This window comes from Mesoplodon mirus, assembly GCF_964341445.2.
Source record: "Mesoplodon mirus genome assembly, chromosome: 15".
Taxonomy (NCBI): domain Eukaryota; kingdom Metazoa; phylum Chordata; class Mammalia; order Artiodactyla; family Ziphiidae; genus Mesoplodon; species Mesoplodon mirus.
Window position 1 is genome coordinate 34,079,113 of NC_138991.1, and position 16,582 is coordinate 34,095,694.

At 57.1% G+C, this 16,582-nt stretch overlaps 2 protein-coding genes across 2 annotated transcripts; both read right to left on the reverse strand.

Moving 5' to 3' along the window:
• Nucleotides 1–220: 220 nt before the first annotated feature.
• SPACDR (sperm acrosome developmental regulator) lies at nucleotides 221–3,998 on the reverse strand. Its single transcript, XM_082645457.1, is given in 4 exon segments — nucleotides 221–668; nucleotides 2,396–2,418; nucleotides 2,421–2,721; nucleotides 2,986–3,998. Coding segments are annotated over 4 exon segments (612 nt in total). The 5' UTR covers nucleotides 3,040–3,998; the 3' UTR covers nucleotides 221–434.
• A 253-nt stretch (nucleotides 3,999–4,251) lies between these two features.
• On the reverse strand, nucleotides 4,252–14,458 carry LOC309817286 (TSC22 domain family protein 4). The gene is made up of 5 exons (XM_082645456.1): nucleotides 14,322–14,458; nucleotides 12,870–13,911; nucleotides 10,402–10,568; nucleotides 5,362–5,410; nucleotides 4,252–4,925 (listed from the first exon to the last, which is right to left on the reverse strand). The coding sequence occupies exons 2-5, from the start codon at nucleotides 13,629–13,631 to the stop codon at nucleotides 4,716–4,718; spliced, it is 1,188 nt and encodes a 395-aa protein (XP_082501582.1). The 5' UTR covers nucleotides 13,632–13,911; nucleotides 14,322–14,458; the 3' UTR covers nucleotides 4,252–4,715.
• Nucleotides 14,459–16,582: the final 2,124 nt, after the last annotated feature.

A 16,582-nucleotide genomic window follows, 5' to 3' on the forward strand; every position in this document is an offset into this window, starting at 1 on the left:
GCCTCTGAGACTATCGTTACTGGCCTGGCACAGTTGCCAAAGGCAATTCAGCCCCTAAAAGTGTGTGGGGGCCTGCCCGCCACCCGCACCCCGCCCCGTTACTCCCACACATATTTGGGCCGGCGCCCCAGGTGCCCCTCCCTACCCACCCCCACCAAGTTCCCCTCAGTGCCTCGGGCCATCCACAAACACACTCTACCTCTACTCAGAAATATCCGATATTTATTTCCCAACATTTTGATAATTTTTTACAAATTGAATAAAAGGAATGAAGGGGAGTACGTGGGACCCCAGGCCAGGCCTTGGGGTCCCGATGAGAGGTGATGGTATGAAAACTTCTCCTCACCCACAACTCCTGGCCTGCTGCCCTAACCTCTCCTATCAACCTTACTTAAGAGTGAGGTGGGGGCTTTCTGAGGATGTGGGGTTCCCCCCTAGAGGGGACTCTGGGAATCCTGTTTCAAGCCCTGAACTGGATCAGGTTGGGGACAGATGTGGGCCCGGATGTGGCGCCGTCGCAGCCTCTCCTGCCTGAGGGCCAGCTGCTGCAGTTGTTTCCGAATGGCCCACAGCACCAGGTACACTTCCCGCAGTACCTCAGTCCCTCTCGCCTCCAAAGGGGACTCGGTCTTCATTTGGGAGGTGACTGAGGTAGAACTCACAGGTGACTGTGAAAGAGAGAAGATGAGCACAGATGAACAGCTTGGTCTAGGGGGAAACCACTGGTGGAACCACCTGCAGATAAACGGCAAAGGCTTTTCTAATTCCACCTGCTCTGTCAAGCCTCAGCTTGGGCAACGCCTCCTCCAGGAAGCCTTCTCGGCCTGTCTCTACTCTTGTGTTCACCCTGTCATACCACATTTTATGCACTATTTGTTCGGCGGACTCATCTGTTTTCAATACCAGCATGCAAGCTCCTGGAAGACAGGGACCATGTCCGACCCACCTTTGAGTCCCCACTAGGGTTCCACGGAGAGTGCATTAAAATGAAGGCCAGAATGACACCCCCAACTCTGTCTCCAACCCAAAGCTCTCGTCTGTGACCTCCAGGCCTGTATATCCCACTGCCTCCTAGACATCTCCCTGCAGATGTCCCTCTGACACTTCAACTCATCCTGTCCCAATGCCCTAAAGTTGTTACTTTCTCCCCTAAGTCCTTCCAGTGAATGGCTCCAGCCTGTTTTCATGTCTGTCTCTCCCTCGCCCCTCACCACCATGCAATCAACCACGTGGGACAATTCTACCTCTTAAATATCACTCCAATCCATTAACTTATTCTACCTGATGCCTCTCTCCAGGCCCAGAATATTTTATTTTATTTTATTTTTGACCACACCGCGCGGCTTGTGGGATCTCAGTTCCCCAACCAGGGAGTGAACCTGGGCCTCGGCAGTGAGAGCGCCAAGTCCTAACCACTGGACCACCAAGGAATTCCCCAGGTGAACTTTCAAAAATTATTATTAATGCAGTAATACCTAATTCAAAACAAAAATAAATTGACTTGGTAGTAATCTAGACACTTCCCTTTTTAAATTAAAATTTTGACTGAGATAATTATAGGTTCACATGCACTTGTGAGAAATAATACTTATACTCTTTACCTATTTTCCCCCTATAGTAAAATCTTTCAAAACTGTAGTAGTATCATAGAATACTGACATCAATACAATCCACTGATCTGAATTTATTCATATTTCTCCAGTTTTACTTGTATTCGTGTGTGTGTGTGTGTGTGTTGAATTCTTCCCAATTTTACATGATATGTGCAGGTTCATGTATCCAACTACCATAGTCAAGATACAGAAGATTTCCATTATCGCAAGGATTCCTCATGTTGCCCTTTTATAACCAACCCACCTCCCCTGTCTCTCCCTCCATGCGCAGCCCCTGGCAACCACTAAACCACTAATTGGATCCCCACTTCTCTAATTTGGTTATTTCTGGAGTGGTATATAGTATAAATGGAATCATACAATATATAACCTTTTGGGATTGGTTGTTTTCACGCAGCATAATTCCCTTGAGAGCCATCCAAGTTGTTGCATATATCAATAGTTTGTTCCTTTTTATGGCTGAGTAGTATCATTCCATGATATATCACAATTTAACCACTCACCCATTGAAGGACATTTGGGTTGGTTTGGGCTCTTATGAATAAAGCTGCTATGAATACTCACGTACAGATTTTTGTGTGAACATAAAACTTCATTTATTTGGGATAAATGTCCAGGAGTACAATCACTGGGCCATATGATAACTGCATGTTTAGTTTTAGAAGAACTGACCACACTGTTTTTCCAGAGTGGCCACACCATTTTACATTCCCACCAGCGTGAATGAGTCATGGGGGATAGGAGGGGGGTGCTGCTGGGGACAAGGGGGACAACATGCTGATCTTCCAGCTGCACATCTGCCAGCAGACTGCAGGGCGGAGACCATGAGTGTGGAGAGAGATTTGACGGCAGTCCGGGGCAGCTGCAACAGCCATCTCTGCCCGTGGCCCGCCTCCACTGCAGCCCCGTCTGCGGTGGTCTTGGCCAACACGCAGGGGTCTGCTACCTTGGAGGACACATCCATCTTGGAGACCTTAGCCTCCTTGGGGGACTCAACCAACTTGAAAGTCTCAGACACCTTGGAAGTCTTCTCCACCTTCAACTCATTTTTCTTGGAGTCAGTGCGTTCTACGATGGCTGACTTAGCTTTGTGTTTCCAGAAGAAAACCTAAGAACCGAGACAGGGAGAGAAGAGACAGAAGAGAGGGGCAGAGCAAGAGACAACAGTCAGAAGGGAAGGCCCAGCGGAGAAGGGGCCTCCTCCCCAGCTGTCCTGTCCCTCACCACCTCCCTCTCCGTCTTGTTTGGCCACAGGTGGCCAGGAGAGGAGGGAGGCCAGGTGAGGAAGTGCGGGTTTCTGTGACCTAGAGGTCATTGACCAGCACCTCCTACCCCAGCAGGGCAAGAGGAAGGGGCGATCTCTGAAACTCACCCAGCGACTAATCTTGCGCCAAGTCCATCGGAAGAACCTCATGACCATAGCCATTTCTTCCGATACACAAGCCCCAAGTAGGGGGCAGAACCAGCATTTAGTTCACTGGGGCGGAGGACAGGCTGCAGGCCAGTGGCCACCACCTCAGGGGTCCCTGGGGAGCCTCTAGCATAGCAGTGAAGAAAGAAAGAGAGAATCCAGGAGGAAACATCCCCTCAGTGACTCATCTTAGGCCCTTCCTCCCCTCCCTGGGACCGGGAGAGGAGTCAAAGTGGATGAGAACCCAGAGGGAGGGAGAGTTCTAGCCCATTGTGAGAGCCTGCCTGGCCCTGACCCCAACACCCGAGACCCTTCCAGGATCCCAGGAGCCAAGCCCTGCGCCCTTGGCCCTCCTTCCCCCGAATCCAAGGAAGGAAAACTAACATTTATTGAGTGCCTGGTACTCCTTGGGCATTTCCCATGTTTGATGTCACGTAACCCTCCCAGCTGCCCTTCAGGTAGGTATTATTGTCAGTACCATTTTACCCAGGAGGAAGCTGCGATTCAGAAAAACCAAAGAACCTGCCCAAGTCATAAATCTATGGAGCCCACAGGGCGGGGAGTCCAAACCAGGTCTGCCTCCAGGATCCCACTCTCAGCAGGTCCCCCCTAGTGGGGCCAGGGGTCTCCTGAAGTGGAGGCTGCTGCTTTCCCCGCTTCCCCACTAGATGGGGTCCATCTCCCTACCTGCCTCTTCCGCCTGGGCCGGAGCCGAGGCTGTCAGGGAGGGGCCTGCTCACCCACAGGGCCCCATCCTCAGCCAGCTGGGGGTGGAGGCCACGGAGGCCGGCCAGGCCTGGCGAGGGCACTGTGTGCCCGGGGAGCCTGGCCCACACCCAGAGTTGAGACAAGGGGCCCATTCAGGGCCCCCCGCCCCACCCCCAAGCAGCCACCCGGATCCAGCCCGCAGAGGGGACACGCTGGGAAGCTGGGGGTGGATCCTGCACAATCACCAAAGCCTCCATTGTTCTCCTGTCCCCCACCAGCACGTGGGCCGACGCCCCCCATCCCCCCCCACCCCCCCACCTTGCCTCGCCTCCCTCTTCCCAGGACCCAGGCCGCTGGCTCCCTTTTCCTTCCGCATCTCCACTCTGAGCCACATTAAACCTCCGCAGTCTGGACAAGATCTCCAGGGGAGCCCACAGCCTCAAGTTTTTCTCCCACAGGTGGAAACTGTTGGTGCAGGTCCCACATCTGGACACAAGCAACGAGATGCCAACCTCCAGATTCAAGTTTCTTCGGATTTTTTAATTATAATTATTATTTTAATAACAACCTGAATCCCAGAACTTCCAGATACTTTCTGTACTCCCTCCCCTGGGCAGAGGAGAGGGGGGCACTCCAGGGAACAAGGTGGGGATGTCTTCCAGGCAGCCTCCAACACCTCCAAGCCATCTATTGCCGGGGGGGTCCCAGAACACTGACCCCTAGGGAGGGAGGAGGGGGGCTCCATCTAACACCCTGTCCTGATGCCCTCCCTCCTCCATCAATGTCTAGGGATGCCCCAGCCCAGTCCCTGGGCACTATGGGGAGATCAAGGGAGGGCGGGGAACAGGCCACTTCTGAGCCTTCAACTCCCATCCCCGGGTATCAGGGGGCATTAAAGCTGCATAGGAAGAGGGGGCAGGCAGCTGGCTCAAGGCCTAGCAGCTGTGGCGGCCCCCAAAGGCACATTGTGAAGGAAGGGAGGCTCAGACTGAGGGCCCATTGGGCGCTGGGGGCCCCAGCCGTGGGACCCCCGAGGAAGGCAGCTGGGCCAGCTGCTCGGGGCTGGCCAAGGCACGCAGCAGTCCATTCTCCTGCTCCAGTGCGGCGTTCCGCTCAGCCAGGTCCCGAATCTGCTCCTTCAGCACCTCCACCTCCTCCCGGACCGCAAACATGAGGTGGGACTTCACCAAGTCCTGAGGGTCCAGGGACAGGCAAAGCGTCAGGGGTCCCAGGCCACCCCAACCTCATCCCCTGCCCAGTGCCTTGAGGAGCCAGGTGTGGGAGAGCCTCCTGATCCCAGATGATGGGGGATCACTGGGGAAGAAGTCAAACAGGGAAGGCGCAGGGGGTGGGGTTTCGGGATGGGCAAGGATGCCGGACAGAGGCAAGGTCAGGGCTCAAAGACAGAGACAGGGGCCAGGAGCAGGCTAGGAAGCAAGGTATGTCAAGGGTTCAGGAGGGGGCGAAGGACCCCAGGGAACCCAGCTGGGAGCAGGTCAAGGAGCGGAAGTCAGTATTCCCTAATAATGAGGAGAGCAGGGATGGAGCACTGGGCTGGCCAACGGAGGCAGGGGCCTGGGCATCATCACATGAGCCGGGACCTGCTGGGACCAAGATGGCTTCTCTTACCATGGCTTGTTCGATCTTGTTGTCAATGCCAACCAGGCTTCCGGAGCCACTGGAGAGACACAGGGAGACGAGCGGTAAGGAGGAGGAACAGGTGCCAAGCCAGGTGTCTGGACACCCCAGCCTGCTGCCTTCCAGGTGCTTCTCAGAGCAGGCTCTGGCCTCCTCCACAAGCCTCATTTGCTGTAGCCTCCCACCCACACCCCTGCCTGTACCTGTGACAGCAGAGAATCAGGGAGAGGAGGGTTTTGTCCATCCCCCGGCGGGGGGAGGGCCGCTGCCCGGGCCCCCCCAAGCCCCGGTGGGGCGGGGGTCCAGATGCCCCTCGGATGGGGGATGCTCCCCGAGGGGAACAAGGAGAGGAGACACAGCCCCTCTTCCGGGGAGGCCCCGGAGCCATCCCCACCACTCGGGTCTCATACGAGGACACCAGGGACTTGACTGAGACCCCTGGCTGGGCCATCCCCAAGGGGAAAGGATCCCTGGGCCTCCCCAGAGGGAGAGAGCTGTATCATAAGGACTGCCTGGGGGGCTCAAAGCCCCCCGGGCAGAGCAGAGTCTGGCTGGTGCCAGGCAGGCAGAAAGGAGACAGTGCCTAGGGGGTGCTGGCCTGAAAGCTATATACCACTCCCCAGGGCAAAGCCTGGCGGCTATTGGCTCCTCAGGGACACGGGGACCCCCTCCCGCCGGCTCCACGGTGGGCGGGAATTCCCAGACACGGTCAGTGCCAGTGTCCCCTTCTCACCCTGGCACCAATCCCAGAGCGGAGGGGAGGGGGGCCGGCTGAGGACAGTCAGCTGGGTGGCTGAGTCAGGGGAGTCAAGGGAGGGGCTGCAGGGCCAGAGGCCTGGGGCGGGGAAGGGTGTGAAGGGTGAGAGACAGCCTGGCCCTGGGAGGCCTCTTCCCACCTCTGACCCCATCCTGCCCCCTCTGGGCGAACACTGGCCTCCCTCAAGGCCTCAGCTGCTCTCAGCCGCGAGGTAAGAAAGGGAGTGAAGGCGATGGGTGGGGTGTGTTTCTGATATGCTTGTGGTCTTCCTTGGATTATGAGCACCTCCCTGAAACACAAAGCCCACATCAGGGATGACCCCTGGGGCCTAGCCAGAGAGTTCCCCTCCTCCCACAGTGAGGGTGAGGAGGAATGGGAAAGTTACCATGGCAACAGAAACAGAGCCTGAAAGACGAGTACAACCTATGGACCTGGGACCCGAGTCTGGTGTTTGGGATCTTGGAGGGAGCGAGGGCATAAGGAGAGGTGAGAGGGTGAGGCTGGAGGTGGGACACTGGGAATAGGTGCAGGCGCTCTGAAGAGTCCTGGGAACGGAAGACTGGGAGGGGAGAGCAGGTCTGGCTGCAGTTTATTAGGTGGCCACCAGAGGTCGACTCAGGCCTGGCTCAAGAGTCCCCAGGCCCAGGCTTTGGGTCCCAGAACCTGCACCGTCCTTTGCACCCGGTCCTCTCCTCCAAAGCTCCCTCTCCCCACCACTCAGGCCCCAGGTTCCTGCCTCACCTTGCAGCTCACCACCCACACCTGTCCAGCTTCTGCCTCAGCTGCCTCGGCCCCAGGGCCAGTCCTCCACCTATGCCTCCCAGTACCGCTGGATCACCAGTCCTGACCTCCAACCCCCAGTTTCGCCCCTCTCAGGGAAGCTGGCCCCAACATGCTGCCTCCCTCACCCTTGTGCTCCCTTGTCCAGCCCTCTCTCCTGGTTGTCAGTTCCAACTTGCTTTCCTGTTGGGGGGAATTAGCGCTCAATCCAAGGTGACCCTTGGATGAGGCCCTGCAGCCAGGAAGGGAGCACGAGGGCACTGGGAATTTTCCATTTCCCATCCAAGCTCTGGGTGCAGAAGGCGCTGACAGGTGGAGTAACCAAGAGGGTGACCAGGCCTGAGAGAGCAGGACAGGATGGGGTGGGGGAAGGATACCTGGGACTCCTGGGGTTGGGGGGAGGAATCAAGTTTGAGAGCAGAGGGAGGGCAGCCAGCTGGAGCGTCAAAGCAGTTTTCAAGCTATTTCAAACCAAGACACCTGGGTGGAGACTGGGCCACCACAGAACTCTCCCCCCAGCCACCGGTACACACAGACACACAGAGACCAAAGAGGGGCAGATTCACAGGAATAGGAACACTGGCCTTGGTTGGCGAAAACTCCGTAAAGATGCCAAGTAAGTTGTTCCTTCTTGCCAGAAATAAAGGAGTAATACAACAATAAACATTTGTTGGCTGATAGATCATTATCTCCTGTTTGACTAGCACTGGAGAGTTTTTGACGGCACTTTCCACTGGCACATTCTAACATTAACACTTCAAGGGACCAGGACTCTGGCAACCCAAGCCCTCCCTTTGAGAACCCCTGCGAGAAGGACTGCCTGGCACTGTGCTGGAATCCCTGAGCAGGGTCAGGAGTGGGAAGCTTGGGGTTGACTGGATGGGATCAGCGTTCACCACAAGCCCCCAAAGCAACTCTGTATGAGTCAGAATAAAATTTTCAAGACTTATCGCCATCTTCTCGAAAATTGTCATGACTTCAAGTGTCAACAGTGACTTTAAATGTGAGTGGCACCCCCTGGAGTTGTGCAGAGCACGACATGCACACCTGGGGACTCTGGCCCTGCAGGACTCTTAGGTCCTGGGGCAAGGACAGCTGTAGAGGCTGGTCTTCCTTTTTGAAGGTCAGATGAAACAGCCTCAAAATGAGGATCAGATGAAGAAACAGGACATCTGGGAGAGGTGGGGAGGTTCTGATGCTGGGGGACAGGGCCAGCCCTACTCCCTCACCGTGTTTTGATGAGCCCCCAGGAGCCTGGCTGCCTCGTCTACACTCCCTCCTGGATCTGTGGGCGGGGGGGGGGGGGGGGGGGGGAGGGGGAGGGAGGGTGGCTCTTTGCCCAGACTGGGAGAGCTGTCCCTGCCTCTGTCCTGGAGAGAAAGGGCATCGCAGAGATGTTTGCTTCCTCCTCTTCTCTTGGGACACAGGCATTCCAGTAGGAGAGGGGAGAGAAAGTGGCTTTGGGGTCCGACCCAGGCTCCAACAGCGGTCCTGCCACTTACTAGCTGGTGACAGTGGGCAAGTTTCTAAAAACCTTCCACCTCTCTGTTTCTTCATCTGGAAAGTGAGGATCATGGGGTTGCTCTTAGAATTATGTGAGATAAGAGGTAGCATCTGACCCCAAGGAAGCACTGTATAAACATACCTTTTCTTTCCTGAGTTCCTGGAATTCATTCCCTGTAATGCCTGGATCCCCCATGCTGGCCATCTACCCACCTATGCAACCATCCCCTCATGCATCCATCCATCCACTTATTCATGTACCTCCCAACTGCCAGGCCCTGCTGGGGGCATGAATTCACCATGTACCCTCTGTTCTCCCATCCCCAGATTTAGGATTGGTCAGGCATCCCCAACTCCCCATCTGGGATCCAGGCACTTAATACCCCAGCCCACTTTCCCTCTCAAAACGTAGGTCCCATGCCACTCAGACCCTGTTCTGCCAGCTCCCGGCACACCAGAGAGGTGAGGTGGGGGCTACACGCCCCATTCCAGGGGGCCAAGGAGGTGGCCCAGCCCAAACACGCTGGCCCAGCAGGGTGGAGCACAAGGGGTTGGGCCTGAGCCCCAGAGGCTTGGAGCTCAGCAGAGTAAAGTGGAGGCTGGGAGGCGGACCGGTCAGACTGGGGTGTTTGAGGGGGTGGGACAGAGGGAGGAGGAGAGGGAGGGGACAAGCCGAAAAAATACAGTTCAGGAGGCTTCTAGAGGCAGAACTCTGTAAGAGAAAGCTGGAAGCTGGCCTCTCAAATCAACAGGGGTGGGGGAGGGACAGGGAGCCTCCGTGCCAGGGAACCTCCCAAGTGGGAGGGGAGCGGGTGGGAAGCGCTGAGAATAGCAGCGATGGGGGCAGATGACTCTCCCGGGCCTGGCCGACCTCACACCTCACACATTCCTTAGAGCAGGGAGCTCAGATGCGGCCCTGCCCAGCCCTGCTCTGTCCCTCATTCTCCAAGTGCCTCCACCAGGCCCCTCGCCCTCCATCCCACCGGTCCCTATACCCCCTTCTCTTTCCTCTCTGGCCCCCCCGCAAGGCCTCGGTGCCTGACTGGAGAAAGGCGGGTAGGGGGGGGGGGGTGGGGTCGCCACGTGACTGGAAGGCAGGAAGGAGAGACTCCGCTGAAATAAGTCCCCCACTTCCCACTAGGCCCCGCCCCCTAGTGCCTTCCAAACAGGAAGTCCCTCCCCCCAGGCTTCAACCGGAAGTCCCACTCCTCCCTCCAAAATAAAAGTGGCGACTCCCTGGCCCCTCTCCTGGGTTCCTATCAGTCCACAGCCAGAAGGGAGCAGCTTGGCCATCTGACTCGCGATTTTGTTCCTCCCCTTTCAGCTTGCTGACTTTGCTACGTTGAAACCTGGCCCACAAAACAGGAAGTTCTGCCCACCGTGCCATGAACGGAACATTCTCCCCTGAAGGGCGAACCCCAGGAGATCCTGCTCTCCTGTGCCTTCCCTGTGACCGACAGCCAGCCTCTCCACGGCTTTGGCTTGGCCTTGGCCTCCGGGGAGTGCTCAGCCCCCATGGTGATCCTAGCACAGAGAACCGAACCTTAGGAACATGCTTTCTTGGTACCAGAGGTCCCAGGATCCTAAAGTAGTCTGCGTGGACTCTGCAGGAGTACCATTCCCCTCGGTAGGGAGAGGGAGAACTGGGAGGAGACCGACTCCCTATTCTGGTCTCCTGAACATTTGCCAGTAAATTCTTAGGGTTGGCCAGATGATCGCTAAATCTGCAAGAGCTCTGGAATTTGACAACAATGACTCCCTTCAAACTCTAAAAAAGTCTACCATTTGACAGTCCTAAGCCAGGGAGTCCCACCCAGCTCTCTCCACAGAGAGGGAGTAGGTCTCAAATCAGCTTTGCCCAGTGTGTTATGCCCAGGCCAGGCTTCTCAGTTTAAGAGGTCCTCCCCAAGTTCAAGTAGGGGGAAGGACACCTACCAGGCAGTTTCACTCAGCTTTCCCAGGTGCTGGGTGGGGAACCGGAGCCCACCTACCTATCGTCATCACTGTCCAGGTGGCCACTGATGGCCAGCATGGAGCGGGCGAAGCTGAGGCTCTGGGCAGCCGCTGTTCCAAAGGGGTCTGGAGACTTGTGAACCAGACTGGCATCGGGGAAGAAGTAGAGGGCTGGGGAGCTGGGGCGAGAGTCGAGTGGGGGCACCTGGAGACAGACAGGTGGGAACTGTCACATTGAATGAGAGAAAGGATCCAGCCACCTTACAACTTGCCTACTAGTCTTCCTCCCTCCCCAGCTCTCCCCACACACCCCGTCTTCTGAAGACAAGGGACCCAGGCGTCCTGCCCCCGCAGCCCCTCTTTCCCCCGGCTCTGCGGAAGGAGGTACTAGAGACAAGGGAAACAGCACCCATCCTGAGGACTGGGTGAGTGGCTTCCAAAAAGTGGCTCATGGGGTATCGGAGAGGGGCTCTGGTCTGCACTCCAGTACCCTTCCACCACCTGAACTAGGACCCCTAATCAGAGGCCAGTCAGAGACTGTGCCTTCTGTTACCTGACTTCTTAAGGCGACTCAAATGTCACTTCCTCAGAGAGGTATTTCTCCATCCTGTGACTCGTGAATTCCACTGAACTGTTCTACTTTCTTTTTATAGTCCCTAAAATTATCTGAAATTAAAGTATTTTTGCCTCCCTGCTGCTGAGGTAAGCTCCAGAGGGCAGAACTTGTAGTTTGTTCAATAGCCATTTGTAGAATGAATGAATCCTCAGAAACTGGTCCTCCACCTCCTCCCCCCTCCCCCCTTCTCTACCCATTCTAGCCTCTCCTCTCAAACTTCTAGGGACTCAGGTGAAGTTCTGCTCCTGAGCTTGGCTCTTGGGGGTTGGGGACCCGGGAGCGGTTACGGAGATGGAGAGAGGCGGAGCCTGGGCGTGGACCCACACAGCCCAACAGGCGCTGGGGGTGGCTGCAAAAGGGCGGGGGCCACAGGAACAAGACGCCTCTGTGAGGCCCCAGGAGGCCCCAGCTTCTCGGAAAAAGCCAAGAACAGAGAGTCCAGGGTGGTTGGCGGGACAGAACAGAGGAAGGGGGCCCAGGTGGTGCCCCCGGCCCTCCTCCAGGCCCCTGTTAGAGGCAACCCCGGGAGAAGAGGCATGGGGGAGTGTAGGAGGAAGACAAACTTTGGGGCAGGGAAACAGCAGCACAGAGGCAGGGGCACAGTAAGGAATCAGGACGTGGGGGAAGGAAAGGGAACTGGGGGCACAGAGGGGAGAGGGGCAGGGTCTGTGGGCCCAAGGGAAGCTCAGGCAGGGCTTAAGGATAGAGAGAGCTGAGGCTGGGGGCAAAGGGAGCTTGCTTTGGAAGAGTGTGTGGACAGGGACCAGTAAAGGAAACGCATCTTCTCCCCTGGGGTAGGAACTGAATGAAAGAACTCAAGAAAAGTGGGGGGTGGCATGAGAGACGTGAGTTTGAGGACAGGAGGGGGTGGGGGGAGCCGGTCCTGACCGGTCCTGACAAGGCCCAGACACACAGTCTCAGGTTATTTTTATACTGTGGTTTGTGCCCAAGGCCAGGAAGGGGAAAAGTTCTCATCCTCACACTACCTGCGTTTCCTCCTGCATCCAACGTGTTATTTTCTCCTTCAGGACAGACACATCCAACATCCCTTGCTGCCCACCCCCCACCCCAAGGACCCAGGCATCCTGCCCCCAAGCCCGGACTTGTTGCTCTTTTGGAGGCAGGAAGCAGAATGAGCAAAGGATTTAACTCTTTCTCGGCTGCTCCCCACCTCTCTCCCAATGCATGGTGGCCACCCCCAGTGATTGATCCTAGAGAGACCCAGACGCAGGGAACTGAGACTGACAACTGGGGGTAGAAAGGACGAACCAACCAACGTCCCGTCCTTGTAATGGGTTCCCTCACCCCACCCAATTCTTCAATGTCTTGGAGAAGTTTGTCTTGGGACAAAGCTGGAGGTGGGGCTGGGAGGGTGGTGAGTGGAAAGAAGACCCCCACACACACCCAACTGGAGATGGGACTGCAAAGGAGAGATTTACAGTGGAATACCTACTTTTTGCCCTTCCCTCCCAACCCCAGCAGGCCCAACTTCCCCAGCCCTGCCTGGGGCCTCCACCCTCAGTGCGTGAAGAAGCGAGACCAAGACAGAAGGTGAAGGCCAAAGTGAGGAGGTCACATCTCCATGATGGAGAGACAGGACTGGGCTACCTGGAGATGGAGACTCAGGCCAAAGGCAACAAATGAAAGACCAAATAGAAAGAAAGTGCAGAACGTGGGGAAGAGGGAGCCTAAGAGAGAAAACAAGGGCCATGTGAGGAGCAGGAATGGACTTCCAAGTGAGAGGGCAGGAAGAAAAAAGACGGGGCTGTCTGATGTGATGGACAGGTGACAATGGAGCGGGGAGAGGTCAGTATGGAAGTGGAGGCCAAGGTCGAAATGGGCAAGCACCACCCCTCAGGTGTCTCCCCCAACCCTGAACCCAGCTCTTACCTGCCCCATCTCCTCTGGAGCAACCAACTCCATCCTCAGCCGCAGAGCTCCATCCTTCGCACGCGAAAGTGGAGGGGTCCCTGCTGTTGAGCCCCCTGCCTCCACTTCTACCCTCAAAGAGGGCAGGGGCGTGGCAGCCCGGGAAGTGCCCGCGCTATCCCCCGTCCCGGCCTCTGGGGGGCGCTGCTGGGGCGGGGAGGCTGACAGGGGGGTTGTCTCCAACTTGGCCTTGCCGGGCACTGCCAGCTGGCCCAGCCCCCCGGTGAAGGAGCGGGCCTGAGGTCCAGGGGAGGTGGGGGGTGGGCGGAGCCAGGAGGTGGGGCCCTGAGACAGGCCTGGCTGTGGGGTAGGGGTGGCCAGGCCTAAGCTGGCCAGCTCCAACCTGGAATCCAAAGACCTGCCCCCGTTGCCCCCTGAGGCCCCTCGAATCCCTTCCAGGAGCCGGCCAAAGCTAGGGGGCTCCAGATCTCTCTCGTAAACATCCACACATGTCCAACGGCCTCGGCGATAAGGCTCTCCCAGGCCTTGGGGCAGCTTCACCACCCGGAAACGGGAGGCGGGGGCCCCAGGCGGTGGGGAGCCATTCCGGGGGGTACCCTTGCCCCCTGGCTCGGGGTTGGGCTCCTCACTGGGCAGGCGGGACGGGGGCCCAGTGGGGACCGGCAGGGCAGGGGTATCTGGACCCCCTGGGCTCCCCGGACCCTCGTAGTCCGTGGTGACGCTGGTGATTTGGAAACTACTCTTCTTCTTACCCCCACTCATGGTCCCTGGGGCTCAGGACTGGGCCAAGGTGGGCAGGGGGGCGGTGGTGGCTCTTCGAGGAGCTCAGGCACCCCAGGAACAGGGGGGCCACATGGTGGGGACACCAGGGCCCCTGGGGATGTCTGGGTCCGACATGGCAGGAGGGCCTTACGGGAACTGTGGGTGCCTGGTTAGTGAAGGGAGAACAGGGTAGGGGAGGCGGCGGGAGCTGGGGGGGCAGGGGCAGGTTTTTCCTGCTGCTGTCGCTGTCACCGCCGAACTCCAGAGCTGAGTTTGCAAACTGGAGAGAGAGAGAGGGAGAGAGAATGTGTGAGAAAGCAGTGGGCAGGCCACCTCCGGGGCTTCCTCTCTGGGGAGCGGAATGGGGGGAGGAAGGGGAAACCGCCAGAGACAAAGAGACAGAAATGACAGAGACCAGAGCAGAGGGGACAGATCCGGTCGGGCGCAGAGAGCAGGAAGGGGCGGCCCAGACCCAAAGTTGGGCATTTCTCGCTGGGATTCAAACTCACGGGACCCAAGTCGTCCCAAGAGCAAGGGCTCCAAGGCCTGGGTGAACAGGAGTGAAGCCGCTCCTCAGCCCGGCCAGGCCAACGGGAGGCCTGTGCTGGGCCACCGAGGTCCCTCGCACCCCAGCTCCCCCATCCCTGAGGCAGGCCCTGCCCCGCCGCCCCGCCCAACCCAGAGCCCTACCTCTCGGCCGCGGCCACCGAGCTGGGCCGGGGGTCCCGGCCGCCTAAGATGTTGGGTTGTCCCTTCCCCGGCGCCTCCTGGCCCCAGCAGCTGGGGGGCGCAGGCGGCAGTCAGAGGCTGGACGGTCCTCTTCGGGGGCCGCACCTCGCCCCGCAAGGCATCTCCGCGGAAAGTTTGCTGTCCAGAAAAGAAGGAACCCCCGCCTCCTTGGCGGAGCTCAGGCGCGGCCTCCGAAGCCCCAAGGGTCTGCGGACTGATGCGGGAGGGGGCGGCTTAGCCCCCAATCCTGCAGGTGGAGCCGCCTCGGTGGTCGTCGCGGCGAGTGGCTCTCCCAAGTCTCCTCCCGCGTGGCACCGCTGGGTCTCTCTCCGCTCCTCTCGGTCTTTCTCTTTCGGGGCTGTTGACAACCCCCACGCCAGGAAGTCCTGCCTCCTCGGGCCTGCTGACTGTTCCTCTCCTCCTCCTCCTCCTCCTCTTTCCCCTCTTCCTCCCCTTCCTCCGCCCTTTCTCGCTCCTGGGGCTCCCAGCCAGCTGGCCCGGGGCCAGGTCTGCCCCGGCCACTGCTGGTGCAGTTGCCGCTGCCGCTGCTGTTCCAGGGGCCCGGGACAGGCTGCCTTAACCCCACACCTGCTGGGCCCCAGCCCAGCTCTTCCTCGGAGGGAGGGGCCGCGGAGGGCGGAGAGAAAGGGGAGGAGTTTGCGGGGAGGCCCGGGATTCCCTTACTTGTAGGAACTTGCTGCCATTGGCCTACAGACGCACGGAAGAGTAGGGAGGAACTTACCAGGATCCCGCTGGGTGCCTGCCACTCCATAAGCGCCCAGTAAATTGTTCTGGTGCTGCTGCAGCTGTTATTGTCATATCGTCGTCGCTGGTTTTCACAGCAACCGTACGAGGAAGATACTGTTTTTCTCCCCGGTCCTTATTTTTTCAAGTGGATCCTTATGACAATTTTCAAACATGCCCCAAACTAGAGAGAATGGTAAAATGAACCCCTAGGGACCCAGCATGGGGTTTCAACAATTGTCAACTCACAATTGAAACTCAGTCTTGTTTCATCTATATCCCCAATATCTTTTGTTGTAGTGTGCTGGAGTATTTGAATCAAACCCCAAACATCGTACTATTCCTCTTGTTAGATGTGGAAATTGAGACCCAGGACGTTCAGAAAGGCTATCAGTGGTAGAGCAGGGACATTTCTCACACTCAGGTGTGTCCTTGTCTGGCTCCCTAGATCAGGATAGAGAAATGACAGAGACACACTCAGGAAGGTGCTGACTTGCATTTTCTCTCCAACTGCGGGTCACACACAGGCACACGTACAGATGTGCCCGCCGGAGGAGGAACCTGGCTGGCCACAAGCCTGGACCCTTCCCCACACACCCACCTCTCACCCTTCCCACCTCTCCATCCCATCCCCTGCTCACTGTGGATAATCCACACACACTCAAAGGGCCTACTATGTGCTTGGCATGAAAGAATAAACCTCCAACTGCCATTTTCTCTTTTTTGCGCCCCCCAACATTCTGAAAAGAATTATTTTAGCAAAAGCAGCGTCTAACGACCGCATCTGCCTTCACTCCCAGGTTCAGAAGGAAATGGATTCTAATCAATTTGGGTCATATGGAACTCTTTTTAAGCATATTAAAATTCTTCATATTTGTCCACTCTACGAAATTATCTCATGGATTCTCAAAATAACCCTGGGCAGAAATGGGGTGGGTTTTGAGCTCCAGCGTCTCTGCTAAGGAAACTGAGGCTTGGGTTACTTGCCCAAGGCCTCAGAGCAAGCATTTGATGGCATTGAGACTAGCTCTGGGCTGTCTGACACATCCTTCCTTCCTCAGCTTTAGCTCATGGAAATTTTTAACCACCCTTTACGATTAGACAAAAACAAAATAATGCAAACCCCCTTTCCCCCAGTTTATCTTTATCTCTTTGTTAAAATACACCTGCACTCCTGTCTCTCTCCCTTCAAATGGTAACAATGACTACCTTAGCCAGATCCTGAGGCCTCCCAAGTGGTGAGGTGCAGGAAGCAGCCTCCCACACAACGGCCCCACCCCCACCCCCAGCACCTCTCCCCTCTGGCAATATTCAGAACACAGCCCCGCTGCTGCGCCCCCAGATCCTCCTTCCCTCGGCGATAGCTCGCTACAAACTATTCAAACTTATCTTTGCATCCTCCTCTTCCCACCAACTCAGACAATCAACATCAACTTGGACTCCTCCGTGTCTACAGTCCCAGGGACATTGTTGGTCTC